At 39.8% G+C, this 23956-nt stretch overlaps 1 protein-coding gene across 1 annotated transcript; it reads right to left on the bottom strand.

The window, feature by feature from the left end:
- Nucleotides 1-1957: 1957 nt before the first annotated feature.
- LOC133981613 (CD82 antigen-like) lies at nucleotides 1958-23099 on the bottom strand. Its single transcript, XM_062420393.1, has 9 exons — nucleotides 22999-23099; nucleotides 18633-18705; nucleotides 17527-17599; nucleotides 11587-11711; nucleotides 9731-9805; nucleotides 7645-7743; nucleotides 6812-6985; nucleotides 5589-5672; nucleotides 1958-3938 (listed from the first exon to the last, which is right to left on the bottom strand). Exons 2-9 carry the CDS (start codon nucleotides 18693-18695, stop codon nucleotides 3861-3863), a joined length of 771 nt encoding a protein of 256 aa, XP_062276377.1. The 5' UTR covers nucleotides 18696-18705; nucleotides 22999-23099; the 3' UTR covers nucleotides 1958-3860.
- Between the last annotated feature and the right edge of the window lie 857 nt (nucleotides 23100-23956).

Below are 23956 nucleotides of genomic sequence, written 5' to 3'. Positions count from 1 at the left end.
TCATCGCCTGTCCCTCTTCCTCTTCCCTGGACTCACTGACTGACAGTTATATGGAAAAAACAGAGGAAGCTTTCTTTCCTCATTGTGTTTGGCCTGGACTGTGTGTGTGTATGTGTGTGTGGGCTGTCATAAGCTACTTTTGGGGACATATTTTTTATAGACTTGGGATCAGATAAGTGAGGACAACTTGCCCAATCGGGTATGAAGGCTTTGTTCCCAATGGGGGAATTTCTGATTGTTGAGTCTGTGGTGAAGGTTAGAGTTATGGAAGTAGTGGTGAAGGTTAGGGTACGTCACCAGGAAATGAATATCTATTTAATGTCCCCCGAAGTGACCATGATCTGATTTGTGTGTGCATGAATATGTGATCTGACGAATCTTGCAGCAGCAAATTATCCTGGCCACAGCTCTCCTCAGCCAACATTCATACATCATGAGAAGCATCCACATGTGCAACTAGGACTGCAACTACTTTTTCAATTATCAGTTAATCTGTTGTTTCGTTTCTTGAGTAATCTATTAAGTCTTCAGTGTATAAAATGTGAGAAAACGGTAGAAAAATTAACAATGACAAATTCCCAGTTGTCCTCTGATTGTTTTATTCTACAAAAGATCTAATTCAAAGCAGCAAATCTTCAACTTTAAGAAATGTTGAAAGGAAATGTCAAAATTGCTGATGTTGATTAATTTACTGTCTAATGGACTGTTTCAGCAATAATGTGCACACTTTAACCTGGTGGAGCAATACTGCCATTAAAGTACAGTTGATGTAACCATATATCGAGACCTAAGTTGCACTGCATGTCACCTACACTATAAAAAAACAGATAAATTAGTTGAAAATAAATTATCAAATGGAACATTTCTAAACCATGTTTCTTACTCCCCTCAATCACAAAAAATACTTCTGTAAAACCTTTTATTGCAGATTTCTGAAAATGTTGAGGGTCATATTATAAGATTTCTTGAGCATTTGTTTCATCACTTGACATTGACATCAGTATGAATGTAGTTCTGTAGGCTACCTACAGTTTACAAACCTTGACCTCTGTCTTGTTGGTTACTTTCCTGATGAAGAACCTGGTCTGGTGAAAACCTTCAGTCCATAAGTAAGAGCTTTAATCTGCGGATTCCATTTTTCCTCTCCTCATAGCCCACAGCTGTTGTTTTTAGTGCAATATCATGTTTTAAATGAGAAATTGAGGTTTGGTGCTCAAAGTATCGACTGCCTGATGAGATGTGGCTCTGTTGAGTTACTTGAAACTATCTCCTGGGAGAACATTAAGCTGTACTCATTATACTGAGGTTAAGTGTCTTAGACAACAGTGGACTGTGATTGTATTGTTTCACTTTAAAAGCAGAGCTGGTGAGTCAGTGGTGAGGTATTAGCTTCTGGCATGACATGACATCATGATGCTCCCTTCCCTTGATAAGAGTCGCTGCACTTATGAGAGGAGCTCTTTTATATTTATTTCAGAGGAAAAAATCCTGTTATCACAGTGAAATGAATGGATGTGGAGCTCTTGTTCAATTCAGCCACAGGGCAGCCAGACTTAATTAACAGGAAAATACAAACAATACATGGGGAAATAAAAAAAAGCAGTAGCTCAGAGGTGCAGAACTTGCAAGATAGTGAAATAACACATTTCTTAAGAATCTGCATGAAAGACATAATTATAGCTGCAGCTTCAGCAAATCAGTTTTTTCCACTGATGAAGAATCTTTAATTTTACACTTGAAATAATACCTATTTGTCTTGCTCATGTTATCCCAATGCATTTTTGCCTGAGCCAATGAGTTTAGTATATACTGCCATCTTGTGGTTGTCTTTAGTATGACAATTGCACACCACTAAACTCTCAGTGATAACCAATGGACAAAATCTCAGTTCAAGCTCAAGTTTTCTGTTAAACTTGTTTTAAACAAATACAATGAAACAAAAGACATGCAGACTGGATACTAGTGGGTTCAGTTTTATTAATAGTTCTCAATAATAAAAAAACAATCTGTTTTTCAAACATGGCTTAAAAGGTCAATGAACATTTATTTTTATACTAAACAAAATCATGTTGTAAAAGTGTACAAAATATTTTAAAAACACAACAAAAGCCTTCATCTCTCAAAAAGTTAAATTAATGTTTCTATTTGGAGCTCTGACAGACACAACTGTTTTCTTTTTCTTTTCTTTTTTTCTAAATGGGCAGTTTCCTCCCTCTGGTGTAATTGCAACATGATGAACATGGTTTGAAAGGACTCGTGTGAGATGGCATGACAACAATACAAAACCACATAAAAGTGCCAGTTATCCACTTAATTAGCTGTAAATTCAGCCATAGTAGTGTGTTTGAAATGAAGTGGAACGACTGAGATGAGATGGATAGTAAGTGGGGTGAGGAAACTCAAAGCAACATTTAAAGACTTTTTTAGAACAATTTTAGCAAAGATAGCATGAGTTGTTTGCTCACATCGGTATCGGAAACAGGCAATCACAAGTAGCTTTCAATGTTTGTCTCTATTCTTGTTACCGATAATAAACAAGTTAAAATAACTTTCTCAGAAAACATGTCATGCAGATAGGAGAAAATACACTGTGGTCACACAGCTGCCATTTTACGTTACTGCCATGATGGCAAAAAAATCTTTTCAAAATGAAGGCAGTTGTGAAGACCTTAAATAAAGTTGAAAGTTTATCGTCTGTTCATAAAGTCATGCTTTGGGATAGATGCTAAAACAAATAAACTACAGCTTCAAGAGTGATGACAGATTCACTCTAACAGGTCCAATTAATCTGATTCAGACCAAATAGTGCTGACGAGCTGCTGTGGCAGCCACATACTATACATCATAAACAATAGAGAGGAAGTGAAGAACAATAGGACTCTTAAAACAAGAGCATTTGGGTGACTGCTTTCCCATATAAAACGCTGACTAAGCACATAAGTGCCATAATCCCCTAAAGACATACTGTATATACACTTGTAAAAAAACCCCAGAGATGACATGATGACTAAAAAAAGAAATAAAATATTCACTCAACACATCATACACACACTTACTTCATGCTGAACTAGTCATTTTGGAAGCCACTGGTTACCAGTCAGACACACCCGAGAGGAAGACAGAGATGTGATTTAGAGACACGATAATGGATAGTGGGGTGGTGGGGGGTGGAGGTAGTGGTGGGGGGTGTAAACTAATATCAGGGCTGCTGGGTACATGGAGTTGATGACAGAAGCCAAAACCTCCACCACAGCAGCCCTGCCCTGGCTCACCCGGGGGCCTCTCCTCCTCCTTTCTGTACCAAAAATAAAATCTGCAGGATCACAGAGTGGGATTAATGCTTTTGAGCATCTACCACACACCCACCCATACCCTCCCATCTCCCTGCCCTGGAGTCAGAAGATGCTGCTGCTCTCAGCTCACCAAATGTCACTAAAGTGCTCTCTCTAATACTACATTAAGCGCTTCATTGAGGTCAGCGAAGGAAAACAAAAATACACAAAGAATCTTTTCTTATATGAACATTTGCATAGGTTTCGACCAAAACATATCAAATAAACATAATTATAATTATCTCCTTAAAAACAGAATAAAAGATAAGACAACTATGTAAACTTGTGAACTATGACCAACAAGTGTGTCAAGTTTGATTGAAAGGTGTGTGTTTGTGTATGTGCGTGTGTAGGGGACATATGGGGCGTGAGAAATTTGCACAGCTGTCACGGCAGGAGAAGCTCAAATGGTGGAGACAGCTGTCTTAATTTGTGTGTGTGTACATAAGAGTGTGAGACAAGGAGAGAGAGAGAAAGAGAAAGAGTCCATCCATCTGTGTGTGGCGTGAAGCTAGATCTGTCTTCAGCTCAGTACTTTGGTACTTTGCTATAATCCTCCTGGACGACACTCTTGCACAGACACATGGAGAGGATCATCCCGAGTAGCTGGAGGAAACAAAGTTGTCAAATTAGTTATCAGAGTTGAAACTGACCAGCTGAGCACTTACTCACACAAACATACTGTATGTCCAAGCCACAGAATTAAGTCATTTTTTCAAGTCTATCTTAAAACAACACTTGCATGTATGTTCAAAGTACTGTAGGGCTGTAACTAACACTTAATGGCCTAACAAACTAATCTGCATTTTCTTGATTAATTGCTTGGCCTATTAAATGCCTGAAGATAGCAAAACAATACAATTTCGTAAGGCCTAGGCCCCAGAGTCCAGCTCCTCAAATGTATTCATAGACAGAGATAAGCAGAAACTCCTTATAATTGGGAATTGGAATTATTTGCCATTTTTGCTTGAAAAAGGACTTGATTATTTAAATAGGTGGCCATTATTTTTCTACTTAACTACTAATTGACTATTAATTTTTTTGCTCGACTTGAAAGAGTTGGTTGCTGTAGTCACTCCTCCTCCTGTCCATACTGGCCATGAAGTAATCTCTTTGTAAAATGACTCCACTGTGAAAGATGTGGACCTAAATCATCCCTCCTCCTTCAGTGCAAAAATGCATTGTTGAATTCAGCTGAAGCTAATTTAAGTTAGCCAATCGGGTGGGTTTTTCATCCTGGTCGTCATGTGGAGGGTTTAATGCTGATGTTTTGTCCCCACAACAAATCTCCAGGTATGAAAGAACCACAGCTGTGTCCCATTTCCAAATTATAACTGTAAGCAGGTTTTCATCAAGTGATGTGTTCATACTGGAAAAGTTACAAAGTACTAAAGTGAAATAAAACCCAACTAAAACCTGATTCTCCAACAATTAAATGTAAAAAGGGAAATGGGGAAGTTGCTGGCAGCTGCTAAAAATGAAAAGTAACAGTGGATAGTTGGTGAAACAGCTCCAGGGTCATCTCAGAATACACAGTAGCTACTACATGTTTGGAAAATCCATTTTTCTTTCTCTTTGTGAAGTTTTTAAATGAAAGTAGCATTTTAAAGTCAAAGTTTTATGTATGTCTGACCGTGCAAGTAGTATGTAATTTCCTGTCAGTACATCACAGTTAAGCTTGTCGATTTCTTGTATAGTCACACCAAAAAACCTATACAATAAAGATTTGTATATAGTGTACATTGTATTTAGCATGTAGTGTGGAATTGGCAAGTTAACACTGTACAGGGAAACATAAATAGGTAATTTTGTAACTTGATTTGTCTAAGTCAGACTGCCCAATGCCACCACTGCTGTTTGGCTTCATTTTCATGTATCAGTGCCCATGTTCATGAGCCTGACTGTACATGGAGGACAACCCACTGGCAGCAGTCTAAAGCCTGCTGTCACTAACTTATAAGTAAGGGGAATATCTAAACTAACAACTGAATGTTAAAGATACAGACATTGAATGTCATTGATGAATATATTATCTTGTAAATTGTCGAGTGTAACCAGTAAAACCGCTGGTTTTCCAATTGTTTTGTCCTCCAATGTCCCATAGAAAGAGATGTCTTACAACCAGTGTGGAGAGGAGGAATAATCACAGCTTCCAGCAACTCTTTCAATATACAATGACATGTTAGTGTTGCATTAAAATAGACTTGAAAAACCTAAACCTTTCCTTCAGGACTAGTGTGGGAGAGAAATAGATACCTCCACGACTGCCACACCGACACAGATTCCCAGAATAACTCCACAGTTTTCCAGGAGCCATTTCTCCACGCTGGTTATACAGCCCTGAAGGGGAGAACAAGAGAGGAAGAATGAGTTTAAGAAAGACACAGAAAGAGAGAGGTTGAAGGCCAACATGCAGAGGGAGAGATGAATGGCTACGTGATCCCAGCCGGACATGAGCAGAGCCTTTTCAAAACACAACTGTTGGCTTTGGACTGAGTCACTGAGGGGGAAGAATAACATGGCTTAGCTGAGCTGAGAAAAAAACAATGTAGAGAGAGAGAGTAAAGTTTCTGAAACACGCAGACCAAACAACTCCACAGTAGAGCTTTCCTGGTGTTTGAACAAATCTCACAGCACAAACAACGTGCCTCAGCTGTCAGTATTCACTGCGCTGATTAAGTGAGACCACAGTGCCACACTGAGCTGGCAGTCGGAGTTACACAACATGAGTTGAACTGACTTATGTAATGAGTAAAGGTGTGAGGTCTATCAGAACAATGCAGGCTGTACTGTAGCATTGTTCACCCAGCTTAAGTAACACTGAATAATGCTGACCACGGTCTAGACTTGGAGCTGTTAGTATTTACAGATTAAATGTTCAGATGGTGCCAAGGTGATGTTCACTTTTGTGGTATCACATAAAGATGCAGTATAAAAATAGAAACATCTAAACAAAGGAGACAATTTTTGTATTAAAATAATCCCAGATGATGATAGACAATTAAAATAAAAGAGTCATAGTTGATTTTCAACTAAAACACAAATACAGGCAACTGAGTAAAAATCCTGCATGAACAAATAAAAATCCCCTCTGTTTAAAAAAAAAGAAGAAAAAAAGTAGTTGGTTCAGCAAAATGAGGAAGACTGCAGACTGAAGTGCAGCTACTCTCCACAGCAGTCTGGGCAACTGCAAAAATCATGAACCGAGAAGGAACAGTTGGAAGGATTTTACAACCGTTTGTATACTCAGCACAAGAATTATGCTACTCTATAACCTGAGTTTATATACGAATACCGTTTGATTCACTTTTGGCATGCCAGCATTGACATTTAATATCGCAATGGGGACTTAAAATAGACCATATTGGATCAATAGCTGATAATAATAACTGCACCAGTAAATTTACAGCAATGATTTTCGAAGATTACATTCCACATAGTCCAAAAACAGAGTTGCAGATTCAATCAGTGTCATGTACCGTTTCATAGACAGGTGTTTCCGAGGACAGATGCTCACACAGGCCCACAGGCTTGACCTCACTACCAGGCATGTCCTCGTTGCGACAGGAGCATGAGTAGAGGTACTGGGAGCTGTTCTTGATCATAATGTTCTCTGACCAGTTGCCTGGTCCATACCATCCACAGCACTTCATCTGGTCATATGAAAGAGAGGAAGGGTGTGAGACGGAGAGGAAAGGAGATAAAAGAGAAAGAGCAGAGGAGACATTGTTCTGATGCATGAGGATAATCCACAGACATCACGGTAAAAAGGTTTTATAGGGACTATTTCTTCAGTAGAAAGTAGTTCCAATGAAAACTGTTGACTTAGAGGTCTATGGGTTATCCAAAGATATGTTTACATTGAGTCAAATGTCAATGAAAATTCCAGTCACCTCCACTGTATTAGTGTGTGAGGCAGAAAACTTGAAATCTAGGCTCATAACATTAAACAATCTGCATGGATGGACACTGCAGTACTGTGGCCCTACATAGCACAATGAGTGGAACATTTGACTGATACTGAAGGGTTACAAATTCACAAGGGAGCCATCCCTTCTAAAAATATATAGCCTCATGATACTATCAGTCACGTCAGATAGCAGCTTTGACTGAATGGCCTCTGTGACTGTAACCTGCAGTTGATAATGTGTTTATTCAGCACATTTTCTTATGACAAGGTGACCTTATGACCATGCACTGTTTTTCAAAGTGAAGAGGTATAAATGGTGACATAATTTAGTAACTAACTTAGAGAATGGATAGATTGTTAGGCAATTAGTCTTTTGTGTATTTACTATTAAAGTCAACTCACCGTCTTCTGAACATAGTCCCAGGTGTGCTCTGTCGTCCTGTTCTGGCCTGTGTAGTTGATTATCATTCCCTTTATGATGTTGGACATCTCATTTTTCAACTAGAAATGAGATGAGAATACATTAGCAACAATACAGGTTTTTTCCCCCCATCTCTAAAATGCAAATGGGTAAAAACGTGTGTTTGTTTATAAACCATTAAAACATTCAACAGTTCTTCTGCACGCAAACTGATGTTTAGTGCAGGGTAAGGAGAAAATGCAGAAAAAAGGGAAACAAACACACCCACATTAAGTCTTTTTTTCTACTACTTACTAACAACATCTGAACTTAATGTTCATATGGTAACACTACGGGTGGTATAGCCCTGTGAAGTTCCACGCTTGGCTGAAACATTGAACAAACATTGCTTAGTAGATGCACGATTCTGTGTTTATGTGTAAGACCACAGTGTACTGGCAGTGATGTATCTTCAGAGCTCTGTCAGAGATGAGTGAGCGCCTCACCCTATTCTGGGAAAGGGCACCACCCTGCCCTGTGGTAAGCCTTAAACACAGGGAGCCCATCTAGGGCTCAAGAGACACACATATGCAGTACACACATGTACATATATACATGCTACATGAAGGGGAAACAGCTGAAAGGGCGTCAGCACCCTCCACCTATCATACAGGGGTGAGGTTTATCAAAGGAAAGGCTTTTTAAGTGCTGGGAGGGAATGTCACGTTTAGAGTTAGAAACTTGTCAGAGGAGCTGGGAGTGTTCAAACAAAACACTCCCTTCACACACTGTGCAAACACACAAGGCTAGTTCTATTATTTACGGTTGGTTCTATTATTGGTTGGACCCCTGGTTAATTAGAGAAGGGCATGGAGAGTTTAAACTGTGGTTCAGTTTGATGATCACGTTTCACATTGTATTTAGTGGCTTTAAATATGTGCTAAGTGACCATTTAAAGATGGCCTGATGCTCCACAGAAGATCTTTTGTGCCTAGGGCTACGAAACCTCTGAACTAAATTTGAATGTAATTTCTGATAATGGGTACATTTTCAGGACATACTCCTTTGTTTTGTTTTTTTATGGTCTTGTCTTTAGTCATGTTAATGGTTTATCACCTGTTATTGTCCTTTGTGATCAATTTGAACTATTTGTGTTTTTGACTGTTAACTTATTGGCTATGCAGGCTCCTGAGCAACACAAATGTTCTCTTGGTTGCTGTGTTAGTATGTGTGATCTGATCTGTCTGAATCAACATTTCTTAAATTTTTGTTAATTCAGTTAAGTCCCACTGATGTTTGAGGAGGTAGAACTGGCCAAGAAGGCAGCATAAAAAGTTGCAGACAAAACAGTAGAAACAAATAAAAGAATAGTAAAATAAGCCCAGAACTGAAATTTATTGTACTCTTCTTGTGTATTGATGACCAAAAATGTTGGGTTTGTTTGGGTTTAGAAAAAAAAAAAAACAGGCTCAGAGAAAAGTTTCGATACACTGGTAAACCAACCGGTAGGGGGCTCTGTGTCATCAAAGACTTCAGCTGAAAGCGGTTTCAGTCCCTGGAGTGATAATTACTGTCTTAAAAGGGGCAATGTTAGACATGCCAATTAAGTTTTGTCAGCCTATGACAGCAGCTTTAGCGTCACTCTCACACAATGGATTTGTTTGCCCTCTCCCTCTGACACAAAACTACACAGAGGGGAAAAAACGACAATGGAAACAGCCAATGTGGGTGCTTGCTCGCTACTTCCTTTTGCTGTTTTTACAGTACACATCTCCTTCGAGCCACTTGCCCAAACTAAATTTCCATCAGCAACGAACATCCTGTCATTTTCCATTCGTTCAGCTGTTACGTCACAGGAAACAGCAGGCTGCCTAAAAGTGTGGCTCAAATGCAGGCAGTCACAGCTGTGACAAGAGGGGGGAGAGCACAAAAACCCAGTAGGCCCCAGCTGTACCAGTGTATGGGTAGGGGGGTGGTTGGGCATGAGAAGTAGTTGTAAAGGGTAAAGAGGACTGAAAAAGACAAAAGAGAAGAAGATAGTTTCTGAATGTTAAAAATAACAACATTAAAAAAGGGCTAATATCTTACTCGATCTCTCTGGAAGTAAATGAGGACTCCAGCTGTCACCTGGGCGATGAGGATCAGCAAGAGGCAGGTGAAGTACTGTGGAGGATAAGTGGAAAAGTCATCATAAGTACATCCACGATCAAAACCTCTTAAATGGGCTAACATTAGCGTAGCAAATCACTGCAAATGATGGCATACCAGCAAAAGAACAAATCTTTAGAAATCCCACGTTATGAGTACAACAAAACAAACCAGCACAGAAGAGCACTCCTGGGCATTTTAACCTTTCATTTTCAATTGTGTTTAATCTGTGTGGTGAGATACAACGTCTTAAAGATAATCTATTATCTTAAAACCTTGTGGTGTGTGTGTGGGGTTGATGGGGGGTCCTCTGCCAGCTGGTTACTGTCACTGGGAGAAGTAGGTCACAGCAGTTCTTCAGTTAACCCCTAGCAGGTTTAACGCTGTAGAGGTCACGCACCCATCCCCACTCTTGTTGTACCCCCTGCATCTCACTGGCTTATCCCCGTCACCCCCTCCCCTATGTAAACCCACACATGCTGCGAGCCCCCAGCCCACACATAAGCAGAAATGCGAAAAGGGCTTTACTGTCAGCAGGAATCTATCATGTGTTCTTAAGCCATGCTTAAAATCTCAGGCAGGTGCATTTAGGTGAATGTTTCATGCTAAAAAATAAGTGCAGCTTTTATGTTTTCAATGGTAGTACAACAACTTTTAGTACCAGGTGCAACAAACTACTCGATTTCTCTCGTCTTATTTTGGGGCATTTTTTGATGCCTTTTTATTAGAGATTCAACAGTAGCGATGGCTGGAAATGAATAGAGAATGAGATGGAGATGGCATATAGCAAAGGTTGGGATCAATGATTCTCTGCTAGGCATACTTGTAGCCAAGGGTAAACTTTGGCAATTGTCAGAGAGTACGTGTAAGGATTGGGGAGTAGCTCGTGTAATTTGATCAAATAAAAAAACATTTTTGGTTCAATATTGAGTTGGCTGAACACACATTGGTGTGAAAAATTGTGAGAAAAATTGGCAGAGAAGAAAAAAAAAAAAGTTTACTAAAAGTCATGGTTAAAATAAAAGGAACGGGTAGCTAGCTAGAAATAGTTAGCTAAATTTAGCTAATATTTGAACCACATCCATACCTTTCACTTATCTACTTTAACCAGTTAGTTTATCCAAATAATACCTATTTGGAAAATGTTTGAACATTTTCAGAGATGTGAGGAGCTGCTGCCTGAGACCAGCTGGTCATCTTGAGTGCTAGGAGCTCGACTCCTGAAATGATCAGCTGATCAACATCCATCATCGTCCCAGGGAGAACATGATCTGATAAACTTATCTGTGTAGCTCTTTGGTGACATACCACTGGCTGTAATGTCTCTGTAATACCTGGACACATTAGAAACAGTGGCCCTCTTTGCACAGGAAGATTTGAGTTCTGCACTGCAGGTTTAAGTTTTTCATATCATAAATAGTTAAATATACTAATATACTAATATGCAGCTGTAAATCAATTAAAGTCAACATGACAGATGGTGTCAGTGAAGGAGTATTTGAGTTCATCTGACTAGGCTGTGTCTGTCAAAAAAGGTTGGCCCTAGATCATCAGGCCATGCCACTACCAAGAATTTAGTTAATGTTCTGCTTATTTTGCTCTCGCATTCATCAAGCTTCCTTTGAGGTCATGATACGCCCGCAGTTAGATGGTTCGTGTGTTTCAAATGTACACTTTATTTTGAACTGTTTTAACTCTCTGTGGTGTGGGTGTTAAACCTTAAGTCAGCCACTTAAAGAAGGAAACAAAGCTGTGGCATGTTAGCTTTACATCTCAAAGTGAATATATTTCCTCACCAGACCCAACAAACAACGAATTTCGTAGATGGCTCCGATGCAGCCGAAGAAGCCCATGGCCATTGACAAAGAACCCACTCCGATGAGGATGTAGGAAGCCACTTTCACTGTGTCTGATGACTCCTCTGAAAAAAACAGACAAAAATAAATAATAAATAAACAAGAGATGCAGAAACACTGAAACTATATGGGCGCTGCAAATATATTTAACAACTGCTACAATAATTTTATAGCCACAGCTTTGTAGTTAAATTCAGCTCCTTTTTAGCAACCCCCCCAAAAAAACAAAAAAAACAAAAGGCAATGCAACATGTGCAACAGGGCCCTGATCTCTGCTCTTGTTTTTCTAATTTAACCACAGTGTGTGCCTCCAAACAAATTCAGCTCAGAAGTCAGCCTGGTTCACATGCAAAACCATTTTGATTCAGATGGTTACAGCAATCCAAAAAAAATGCTTGTACAGCAGATCCATGTTCAATTCAAGCATTCTAGTTCTTTTCTCCCACAAAAAGATTAATTTAAAGGGGACCTATTATGGGTTTACTTATTTTCTGTCATTTAATATATGTAAAATATAATGTTACAATATCAGATGTTCACAATAAACATGACCAATGTTTCAATGTTTTTTTCTGCTTTCGAGAAAGCTCCAAATATTTCCATATTTTGTTGTCTCAACCTGTTTTTGGAAGAATAACTAATAAAACCTCTAATTTGATGATGAACAAATTTAATTTCAAAGCTTTTAATATGTGGCAGCAAAGGCAGCAAATGTTGGGTTTTCATCAGCAGTAACTTAACATCTGAATGCGATTAGCAAACAGGAAAATAAGGCAGATGTCTGAAAGTACAAATAGGGACGCAGAGACCAACTAAACTTGAAACCACAGAGATTCAGGTACTGAGAGCTGAGCACAGATATGATTAAGATGTGAGTGTAATCTTTACCAAACAGATACGGCCTGTTGCAAATGTTTGTGTTGTCCAATCACATATTTCGAATCAGATTTCGGTTCCAACATGTACAGATGTATATGACAAATTTATTTTTTGAGTAAAGAACAAGAAGCAAAATCCAACAACTACAGTTTCTTTACATTGACTCCAGAGCCGGAAAAAGCATCCTGAAACTGGCCAATCAGGTCAGAGTCGGCTTTTAGGGAGTGGGGAGAGGAGCTACAATCGTTTGTTTCAGACAAAGGCTGAACTGAGGGGCTGTACAAATAAGATAAATAATGATTTTTTTGAACTGTGAATCATGCAAAAATACTATAGTGCAGTCCCAAAATAAAAATACACAGCTGGAAATGAGCATAATAGGTCTTGTTTAATAGGCCACCGGAGAGAGTTGGACCAAGAGAAGGAAATGTGTGGCAAGATTAATTGATTTCCCTCTTTGGTATGTAGAACGAGAGAGATCCGGGAGGAGCGAGGCAGGGACTGAAATGGAAGATTGGAAGGTTTGAGAGGAGATAAACTGGAGCCAATATGTGGCCGTGTGTTATCTGGGCTGGAGGAGCTCCAGAGAGTCAGGGCTCGGTCTGCAGATGAAGCCAGAATCTGAGCTCTGTGAAATCGCTCCAGCTTTTAAAGATTCCCAAGCCGAGCAAACCAGCCAGTGCTATCAGATAACTCCTTCCCAACAATTTGGGAAGAAGCTGACAGACACAGCAGCTCCTCCACCGCTACTCTGTGAATTGAATGCATTGTTGTCTCTTGGCTAGCTCACTAGAACGCTATAGATGTAGTTCCCATTTCATTTTAGCTGGTCATGCTTCATGCAGCTATCATCATACACAGTAGAACCACAGCAGTTTTTATATCCTCATTATCACAGGATGCAGGTTGTGTCATTATCTCAAAGATAAATAAGCAATCTTTAGGTTGACCACTAATGAGATTTTTGATGAGTCTGAAAAGCTATTTAACTGCTTTACAACTAAATCTACAGGTATGAAACTGTTACCGTATGTAATTATGGCTTGCTTGTAGTTTATCACTGTAAAACAGTTACATGTTATTCTACAAGTAATCTATTTTTGCCTTTAACAGACTCTGATAGCAGAGAGACAGGCAGAAAACAAGGATGTTTTACAGATGTTTTATTGTGTAAAACGTAATTATTTAATAATATGTCAGGGAGCTTTGAGATGCAACAAAAGGTCCCCTGCTGGGATTGAACTGATGACATCAGTTGCATCATATTGTGTACACATGTAGTGACCATGCACTTTATATAACACTAACTCCTTTCAATATAATTTATGACATATACTTAAAATACACTTACACTTAAAATACACATGCATGCACTGGGAGATGTTGAGTACATGCATGTTCATCTGACTCTACATGGGTTACCGCAGCAGCAAATGTTGTGGTGGCTTGAGAATAATTGAAAGCTAGCAAGTACCAGGGCCAACATATGTCGAGTGTTTATGTGGCTACAGGGTAGCATTTAAAGGGAGGGAGACAAGCATCCTGAACTATATGTTCTATATCTAGCACTCTGTTGCAGCATGTTATTCAAGTCTCCCCTATACACACACACACACACGCACACACACACACACGCACGCACGCACGCACGCACGCACGCACGCACGCACGCACGCACGCACGCACGCACGCACGCACGCACGCACGCACGCACGCACGCACGCACGCACGCACGCACACACACACACACACACACACACACACACACACACACACACACACACAGAACTAGCTTCTGGAAAAGAAACAAATGTCCTTCAATTGAAAAAAAAAAAAGAATTACATTGAGACTTTGGGGAACTGGTTAAATTAGAAGTCTTAGCTATTGCTGACAGAGAAATTCAGTCAAGAACTTAATCAAACTCTATGAACATGTCGAGTGGCATGCAAGACTCTCTGAGACTGTAGCTAGCCGCATAAAAGATCAATATCTAGATCACACACAGAACAGAGAGAGAAGTGACGCAAGTTTCAGTCCTGTACCGGCTTTGCAAGATACATGTGCTTTGATCTTCTGCTAAATATCTCCAACACAGATAATATTCTCAATATTTGCTGAAAGGAGCAGAACTATTTAACTTCACTTCTGGCGCATTAAATAAGTGATAGAGATGAGTTAGCAACAGTTATTTATCAATACAGATTCTATGATTATCAACTGTGAGAACTAAAATTGTGATGTTTGTGTGGATCTCTCTGCAGATCAGTGTTTAAATGAAGCTGGTTCCAGTAAAAACATTCAGCACTCTGGAGTTACAGGAAACGTCATGCAACATTAATGTGACCTCAAAAACTGTTCTCCGCTGCTACAACTTCTGAGGTTTTGTCGGAGTAGTTTTTTCATGTTCTTGATAAGTAATACATGGATTCTTTAGAATATTTCCTCCCACATCGTGTCTCATCAGGTGCAAACAAGGAAACACATTCAGCTGTAATTTTGAACCTACATTCTTAAAATAAAGTGTTTCTTTTCAGACTCTCTGCCAGGTGTATCAAAGTTGTGAAACAAAAGGCACTTTTACAAGCTTCCTGTTGTAAAGTTAGCATCTGTGTTCTTCTGGGGTAATCCTTAAACATACAATTCTCATGAAGTCAGCATGTGTATGCCTGGTTACTGTATTGTTCTGTCGTGTACTATGGCACATTTCCATGTAGGTCTCTTCTGAAATAGTCCCTCTGGTGGTTTTCATGGAACTTTCCATTTAAAGAGGCAAGAAGTATGGTTCCCTTCAAGAAAGCTGCTGAAGGAGGAGGACTGTTTGGTATTGCAGGTCCTTCTGTAAACATAACCAGAACTTAATATTCAGCTTGACTCGTACAGATTCAGAATGTAAACATAAGTGGATCATCTTTGCTCTTAATTTCTACACTGAAGCAGTCCAAAGAAAAATCACTTTCCAACCAAGTTCTCTTTTCTCTGTTCGTGACTTTGGAAAGTTTCAGAATGAATCTGCGAATGAACTGTGCTTTGGCACCCTCTCCGGCTCTGCTCATAGACCTTCTCTCCAAGGCTGACTTTTGTTTAAACATAAGGCAAGCTGTGTTTTGGCAAGCACCATATGGATAAACTCAAGACATCATGTCACTGAGGTAAACTATTAACAGTGAAATGCAGATACAGAGGGGTGAACATAGGTGGGAGATTCCCTTTTAAATGAAAGATAGGGGGTCCGAAATCAAAACATTCTCAAAGTTCCCCTGCCTGAAGTCATTGGGACAGCTGCAGAGGCCTCTATTAATATAACTCATAAAGAATGGAAACTGAAAACATAGAAATCCTGTTTATGGTCAGGCAATGGTACAACTTCTGAGGGGAACACAAAGAGTCAATAAACAGAGCTGCCTGCAGCTTTGGTTTTTGATCCTCTATGGGGTGGCAAGAGATTTCCACTGAGGTTCCAGGGATCCAGGGAGGGGCTAAAGTTGACCCATCCTGAGTACAGAAGACGAGAGGTCATCAAGCCCCACATAGGAAGGGATATCCTCAGGGTATAAGTGAAGCAGGATCTCAGCTATCTCTGGAGGAACAGCTGGATTATCATAACAATAGTACTGGGGTTAGCAGGGATGATACATACTGTACTGCCTTTTCTGCTCTGCTGATAAGCAAACTCAGCTCAATAATAACCTTGGAGTGATTCCTCTATAGGCAGTGACCTTGAGAGCTGAAATATGAACCAGAGGAAAACAAAACAACAATAAACAAACAAGACCCTGACTTAAGGGTTAAGGACACAAGGTCAGTTTGGGTTCGTCAAAACTTCAGCCTTTTAGAAATGTATTAGTCAAAGTAGAACAAACTTCAAGCCTAAATATAGATTTCTCCGACTTTGCTCAGCCCTGAAAGATGGGCCTTAGTTGTAGAGTGCAAACAGAGGCTAAAAAAGTGAGTGTTATAGTAGTTAATCCCACAGTGAGACTGGCACAGTGATGCATGTTTTACCCACATCTGAGGCTAATCTGACTGGCTTAATGCGCATCATGAGACCTGGCTTTGCAACCAACATCATACATGCATCTCTCTGTGTCTCATTGAAATACATTCTGTATTTGAATTCCAATACATATTCAATTGCCAGATAATAAATTGAAGGATTCTTCTTTACAGACTGGTGTTGGGAGAAAACTTCATTGCTGCTCTGGGCAATGCTCCATCTGGGTTGAATACACTGAAAGCATTTATAAAGAGATTTATGGTAGCTAAGATTTTCCATCCATGGTTCCCTGTTCATTTCATGCAAAGCAAGAACTGGGTTTTTGGCTTTTTCAAGCTTCTTCACAACAGATAACTTAAGTTGGACACATTGTTGTTTATGACAACGTTGACAACTTTGCCTCTTGGAGTATGCTGTTTGGAGGCTTGGTTTCGCTCTTACGATGCAGTGTCTGAAAATAGATCTGTGTCAACATCTGTGAGGGTGGGAGATTCTATCTGTGCACCTCTGCCATCTGGGGGGCTGCGAGAACGGGCAAGTTCAAAGTAAAACTCTGTGGAAACTGTGGGGAAAGAGGCTGCTATTTTTCCGGCAGAAGATGAGACGACTTGAAATGCCATGATAACCATGAACCTGACACCTCCCCTGACTAACCTACTCCCCCAGATCTCCACGGATGTGTCTGTAAGACTACAGGGTGGCTTTTGAGAAGTTGAGGAAGTCATCAAGTTTCGTTTGTTAGTCACTTTTTTTTAGTCTGGTGTTAACATCCCTTTGTGGTTCCTTGGGAATGTGTTCTATGGGATAAAATCCAAATAAACTGCACAGATTAGGCTAGGGGTTTTAAGATTTGACAAGCGCACTCTGCAAACTGTATTTCCCCCTCTACTGTTGTAAGACCAGCCCAATTGACGTGGGTAAAAAGTGCTGAATGTTTGCTGAGTGTTATCATTTCAGGATGTGGCAGCCAGAATGCAGATTTGTGTGTGAGTGTTACAACACTTACGTAGAACAGCAATGAAACTCTTGTTATCGAAGAGAACCCACAGTCCAAAACCCATGATCAGTGCTCCAAAGATCTGTGAGGGTGAAACAGAAAAAGAGTCAGATAGCTTTATCCTGTATTAGTATTAAAGAGTCTGTACTAGTGTGTCTTATTTTTGTTTCCTCAGTCTGTCACATCTGGGATTAATCTGATCCCAACTCTTCTCTCCATCTGCTTGTCTTTCTCTCTCACAGCCATATGCAAAAGGACAGAGGATGTGGATAGGATCACGAAAACCCAATCTGCTGGACAATTGTCACCTCTGGACCAGAACATTTTGGCACTGGCAATGTAAAAAATGTTCAACTTTGCCTCATTTACCCTTACACGGTTATGAAGTTCAGAAATTCTATGTAATTAAGAGGGCCCTTGTTTAGAAGCTGTGGGGCACTGTAGTGGGGGCAAAATCCATAGATGAGAGGCTCTGTTGATTCACCAGCTTCCACCCTTGAACCACCACCCCTCCCCAACCCTGCGACAATAATTAGAGCCCTGGTAAAGAGCTGTTCATTTAGAGGGGCTGTTGAGCTCCCCAGCAGCCATCATTAGCCCACCACTTCCTGGCTTCCCCTAGCCTCCACTAGTCTAATCTGTCCACTGACACAGACACACACGCTTCCTATTAGACACCAGTCGAGTGTTCACATCAAAAGGTTTACGGCTGTAGACTCATTGGAAAGGTCTGGACATCCTCGTAGAGTCAGTTTTAGGAGTCTGGGGTTTTATCAACCCCTGGACTTTATGTTGTGGCCGGTGTTAGAGAGGTGGAAACAAACAGAAACCATCTGTTGTTGTTCAGATGTGGCTCCGCTGAGGTAAAGTCTTACCACCCCCAGGCATAGTCACAGACACATTTCTCTATGTATATCTAGTAATCTTTGACAATTATTCAAATAAACCGTATCACTGAAAAGTATCTGACAGCTCGCAATCTGTCAGCTGCAGGAGCAAAGCTACCTATCTATTTATCTGCAAAAGGTGGAGTCACTAGACAGGGTTTTGACAGTGCATGCAATAGATCTGCATCATCAGCCATCAAGAAATGACAAAGAAATGAGATTACTTACAAAGAAGAGGAGGTTGAAGAGGAATAGAAAGTACTTTGTGACGGTGATGCATCCTTTCGCCATGTCTGCGCTTCTGGAAGACAGAAGTAAACAGAATTTATTGGTTACATTGAACATCAGATGGTAATTTTGCAGAATAGGGTGTTTGTGTGTGTATGCGCTAAAGATAAAAAGAAAAGAGACAAAAGACAGATACAGATGGAGGAAAGACACAATAATAAAAGCTAGCCTTGAGATAGTCTTGCCTTAATAGTGAATGAGCCACACAACAAGGACGCAGGAAAATCTGCACAGTTGGGTTCCTGACTAATTGTGGCTTTAATCTTCAAAGCAACAACATCAGTCTAATTCATTTTCACCAGACGCATTTTCAGTCTTAAACAGCCCAACCTGTTCTAATCCCTTTCTTTCTAAGACAATAATTGGCCTGTTGTCTTAAAAGATTAGCTTTTATGTCAATTTTGTATGCTTCTGAGAGCAAGCTTGTTAACAAATGTAGTTTTATTCTTGATAAACAAGAGGAACCACCTTGCTCACATAGATTGGAGGAATGACCACCATACAGTGTTGAGTGGTGAAGTCATGATGACTGTGTGGAGACTATGACATATCATTGTATTGTGTATTTTACGGTCAACTTTATTAAGTATTTCAAGCCAAATATATAAGAGAAGCTAAATTTATGACCATATCCAGGCATATTCAACAGTTCTGGCTGATGTCATACAACCTTGTAGCACACAGGACAATAATGTTGTGAATCACAGCAAGCTGAGAACTGTCTGACATTTTAGGTTGTGGCATGTTACAGTGACATCAGCACTGATTCACATCAGTTTACCTCTCGCTCATCTGTATTTTGGTTTCCGATGCACTTAGGTGTATATACATGAGTGCACAGGCATGCACATATCACTGCCATGCCATGACTTTTCTGTGAGAAACAGCTGTAGGCCAGAACAGCACCACACATACAGTACAGTAGAGACACTTCATGAAACTCTCTGGCAACATGATTCAGCCTGTGCTCCAGAAGTCTAAAGAAAATATTTACCACAACCAGACCTTTTTCCTTCACTGGGAGCACTGAAAATATAACCAGCCATTGTGGTTATTTGAGGAGTCTGAAAATATCCTCTGAAGACAACTCCCCACGTATCAGATGACATGTTCTCTCTTTTACATCCAAGCTATAAGCTCTGCCTGTCATATTGTGTTTTTAGTTATATTTTGAAAAGAGTGTACTAATTTTGGAAGCAAAAACTCATCACGTAAAGTTTATTGTTTATGGCCTAACTTCTTTAATACAGTTACTAAACCTTTAAAGGGAGGGTGGATCAATTACATGTAACAAGAAAAGTAATATCATTTTCTCCAGAGACAAAGAAGCTGCATTAGCCTACCAGTTAAATTACCGGTACTTTCAAGTTGTTTTGGAAATACGCTCAAATAACTTCAAAGTAAAGCACATTTAGTCTTCTTGATTTCTCTCATCTCTCAGCAACAGCTAGACTTTATCTTCCCCTTTGGTTAATTAGCGTGCAAAGTGAAAAGTGAAGCGACGTCACAGCTGCTACCTCCTTTTTGGTATGAACCACACAGGAAATACAGCTTCATTTAAATATGAAAGAGGGTTTTAAAAAGAACTAAATATGCTATCACACTGTTTACTTGTCAGATGTTATCTAATGTGCCTAATAATTAAACTGACTGTATATCTCTCCTTTATAACACAATTGGCTTGGTTTTCAAAAGACGACTTACATTAACATTGCAACCTCTACTGAATCATTAAATGCACTTGATAACCTAAATACCAAGACAATTTCATGTTTACAAAAAAGGAACCCCTTACAAGGCCCAAACCACACAACAGATACCCATTTGAAGTAGATAATCCTTAAAGGAGATTGCTGGTCTTTATGTCTAGATGGTGAACAGCAGTGCAGATTAAAAAAGGCTTAGTTATGACTATCGTTGTTTTGTTGACTGAGCCTTGTCCATCTGAAAACAATCCTTAACAATGCCTCAATGCTACTTGTTATGTTTTTCAAACAACAACTTAAATAGGCTAGCAAGCCCAGCCCAGTTCAGTTCCAAAGCAGCCAACTGCCCATATTGAGGTTAGCAGTAATGCCAAGCCAAGCACAAATAAACTCACATGTTTGCAGAGCTTCACTGCAAGCTCACATATTTAGCAGACAAACTGTGAGGCTGTTTTATAGCACTATTTTTTGCTGACCCTACCCAAGCAAGTCAAATCATACTGGACTCCTTTAAAGTGAATGACAAATCTGTTCCAAAGTTTAAAAAAAAGAGAAAAGACTGGAAAGTGCAATGGAAATTAGAAGCAGAGTCAAACAGCAATTCTGAGGGCCAGTTTCATTGTGACTCTGAACAACAGCAAGAATTCACAATGTTTCTGAAAACAGACATGTCGTGAGTTTGACTGAACTTTGAAATGGTGTAAGGTTCGAGGAGGCTCATGCTGCAAAAATCATGCATAGAAGAGAAATGACTTGACTTGAGAAAGCTGCACACGAGTCACCTGAACTTCCTGAACTGCATGACCTCATACTGGCATTTTCCCCTTTCACATTTTCTTTGTGGTTTGGCATGAGGTTGGTTCACTATCAAATAGTGTTTTGGGTGCACTGACAGATGTGTTCAATTGAAATCAGTGCTTGTTAACTGTACAAAGAGCCAGTTCAGAAAGAGTACAGAGATGATTATGAAGACAGCATGAGTGGCAGATGGCATTGGCTGTGCCTGTAATGGACCCAGCATGGATCAACTACAGCCCTCAAAGTGCTCAAAAAGGTCAGGCGATGTGCCAACCAAACCTTCATCTACCACCTCCTTCTATCATAATCATATATGACCCATTTACACATCTGTGAGGGCATGGCTCTGGCACGGACCTGCATACAGCATCCTGGTACTAAAGCCCTTAATACCACACCATCATCTGCAACAATGTGGTTTATCTACATTGTTACTATGTAGCTATTAATAACAGTAGCACTTTTCTGACTAACCTGAAATAATGAGTTGTTTGAGAGGAAACATTTCCACTCTAACGTATTTCTAGAACAATTTCGTGTAAATTCAGTTTGGAGAGCAATATTGCATCCTGCAACAAGCAAAAGGACAGGGCTTGGTAGTATTGATCTTTTTTCTTATTTGATTGTTGTTTACATGTGTAATAGCATTTATTTATCTGGATCATATGATATCTGTCTTTCTACTAGCAAACCACAATACTGCAAGCACCCTAATGCAAAAGAGCTGCAAAGCCACTGTGGTAATGCTGCCTCAAATATGGCAGTTTAGCCATAGAAATATCCATATGTCTCCCTTTTTTTTCTTATCAAGCCACCTTTTATTAAAAAACGCTATCAAAAATAAGTCTCACAGAACCCCCTCTGATTGTTATAAAGAAAACTGTGCAGAGAGCTACAGAAGATAGCTGTGCACAAAAGGCTTTTGCTAAAGAATGCAATTCTTTTGTTAAAGCACCAGCATGCCACTTTCGAAATGGGGGTTATTTAAATGTTGTCTTAGTATACAACCCATAAAATGTGCTAATAAAATACACATTCAAGTTGAGACTGAAGTGAATGGAAGTCATCCTTACATACTGTATATTCTTTATGTGGGATAATTTCCTGGATTTATGACCCTGGAGGTTTCTCATTTATGGAACCATTGACAATCTCCGCTTGTGGTTTCCTTACGAGATTCTTGGAAGACCGACATCACAGAAACGACAAGTTAAGAAAATATAAATCACAACATGAATGCCAGTCTACATAAACCTGCCGTTACACCGGCGTTAACAGGTAATAACACATGACGGCAGATGACTGCATACAGTCACAACAAGTAGGGTAGGATACGACTGTGACGTCAACTTTGAACAATAACTTGATAAAATAGATGAATAATGGCACGTTTGCAAGTGTTAGTTTAAGCAAAGTAATGGGGTTTCATTTATTTTTAGGGAGCCAGGACACTTTAAGCTTACGTTACACTAGTTATCTGACGCCGCAGCATCAACACGCAGTAAAACTATTTTGTTAATGAAGTTAAGAGTTTTATCGAACGTTTAAGCTAACCGTTTAGAACGCATTGCTACGTCAACGTCAACCGTCAACCTCACAACAAACGTGTGTTCAGTGTTCCAGAACGTGTTCAGTTAGTAGAACGTTTGTCATAAACGGTCGTTCTGGAATTAACAGTTTCGGCTGAGAGTGTTCTAAAAGCCTAATGAGATGGCTGCTGACTTACAAAGGCAAGTTTACATATTCTCCCGCAGTCTTATACTATCACAAGCTAGATAGAGGTAAAGATGATAGACACCTACTTTGTCTTCTTCAAAAAGTGGCTGCCGGTGGTCGCTTGTCTTCTATCTTGCTCGCTGTGTAACTGAACCGTCTCTGCTGGTGAGAAACAAGACGTAAGTTTGTCTATGTGTGTGTGTATTTGTCTAGGAAAGAGTTCACACCCCCACCGTGCGGCCGCCATGGTTACTTTTTTTTTTAACCCTCTCCTGCCCATTTCAAAAAAATTTAAACAGTGTAGATGCCACAGGTGGGTGTTTTCTTGATCTAATATCTGAATACTCAATCATTTGCTTTCACAAAATAATGTTATAGTTTCAACAAGGCACAGCAGCAGCTTGTTAACTTAAAATAATTACTTCTTCATCAGCACAAAAAAATAGACTTGCAAAATAGGCAATTTATGCCAGCCTTTGCTTCATATCTTTCTACAGTGTATTGTTAACTAATTGTTGATTATATCATGGACACCTATCAGATCTTGACTACTAGTACTTAAGATATAAGTGGAAGCCTGTGGTAGTTAGAATAGTAGTCTGAGTCCTTAAATGGATACTTAATAGGGAGACTTTGCATGTGGTTGCAGCTGTTAGTAAACAGTCATAACAACTATTAGTAAATGTCAAACGTAGGCAAGTAACATTAGACAGAGACTGCCTCGTATCTTCTGATTATGGATGATCATTTTAAATTTGGTGATTACATTAAGACAGAGTTATTGAATTGGCTTTTGAATGATCCTCTGTACGCTATTCTATAATACTGTTTACTGCCATGCCTTAGGAAGTAAACCAGAGCTCAACATATTAGGTGGAAAGTATGGAGGGAATGCAAACAGAGGAACACATGGGAGCTTTTGCCTATAAACAACCCTACGCACACCCACGTTTCCTTTGCCACACAATCCCCCTTTTCACCATTTGCCCAATGTGTGTGTGTGTGTGAGAGAGGAAAAAAGAGAGAGAGAGAGCTGGGGTGCGA

This window comes from Scomber scombrus, chromosome 6 (genome assembly GCF_963691925.1).
Source record: "Scomber scombrus chromosome 6, fScoSco1.1, whole genome shotgun sequence".
NCBI classification, from domain to species: Eukaryota; Metazoa; Chordata; class Actinopteri; order Scombriformes; family Scombridae; genus Scomber; species Scomber scombrus.
The sequence above is the reverse complement of the archived record's forward strand: the minus strand, read 5'-3'. Positions and strand labels throughout refer to the sequence as shown.

Bases quoted from the DNA above. Each gene is read 5' to 3' on its own strand.
- LOC133981613 (XM_062420393.1), bottom strand. From the start codon at position 18,695: ATGGCGAAAGGATGCATCACCGTCACAAAGTACTTTCTATTCCTCTTC. The intron at 6,986-7,644 runs GTGAGTTGACTT...TCATATGACCAG, and splicing joins GGGACTATGTTCAGAAGACG to ATGAAGTGCTGTGGATGGTA. The intron at 5,673-6,811 runs GTACATGACACT...TCTCCCCTTCAG, and splicing joins AAACACCTGTCTATGAAACG to GGCTGTATAACCAGCGTGGA.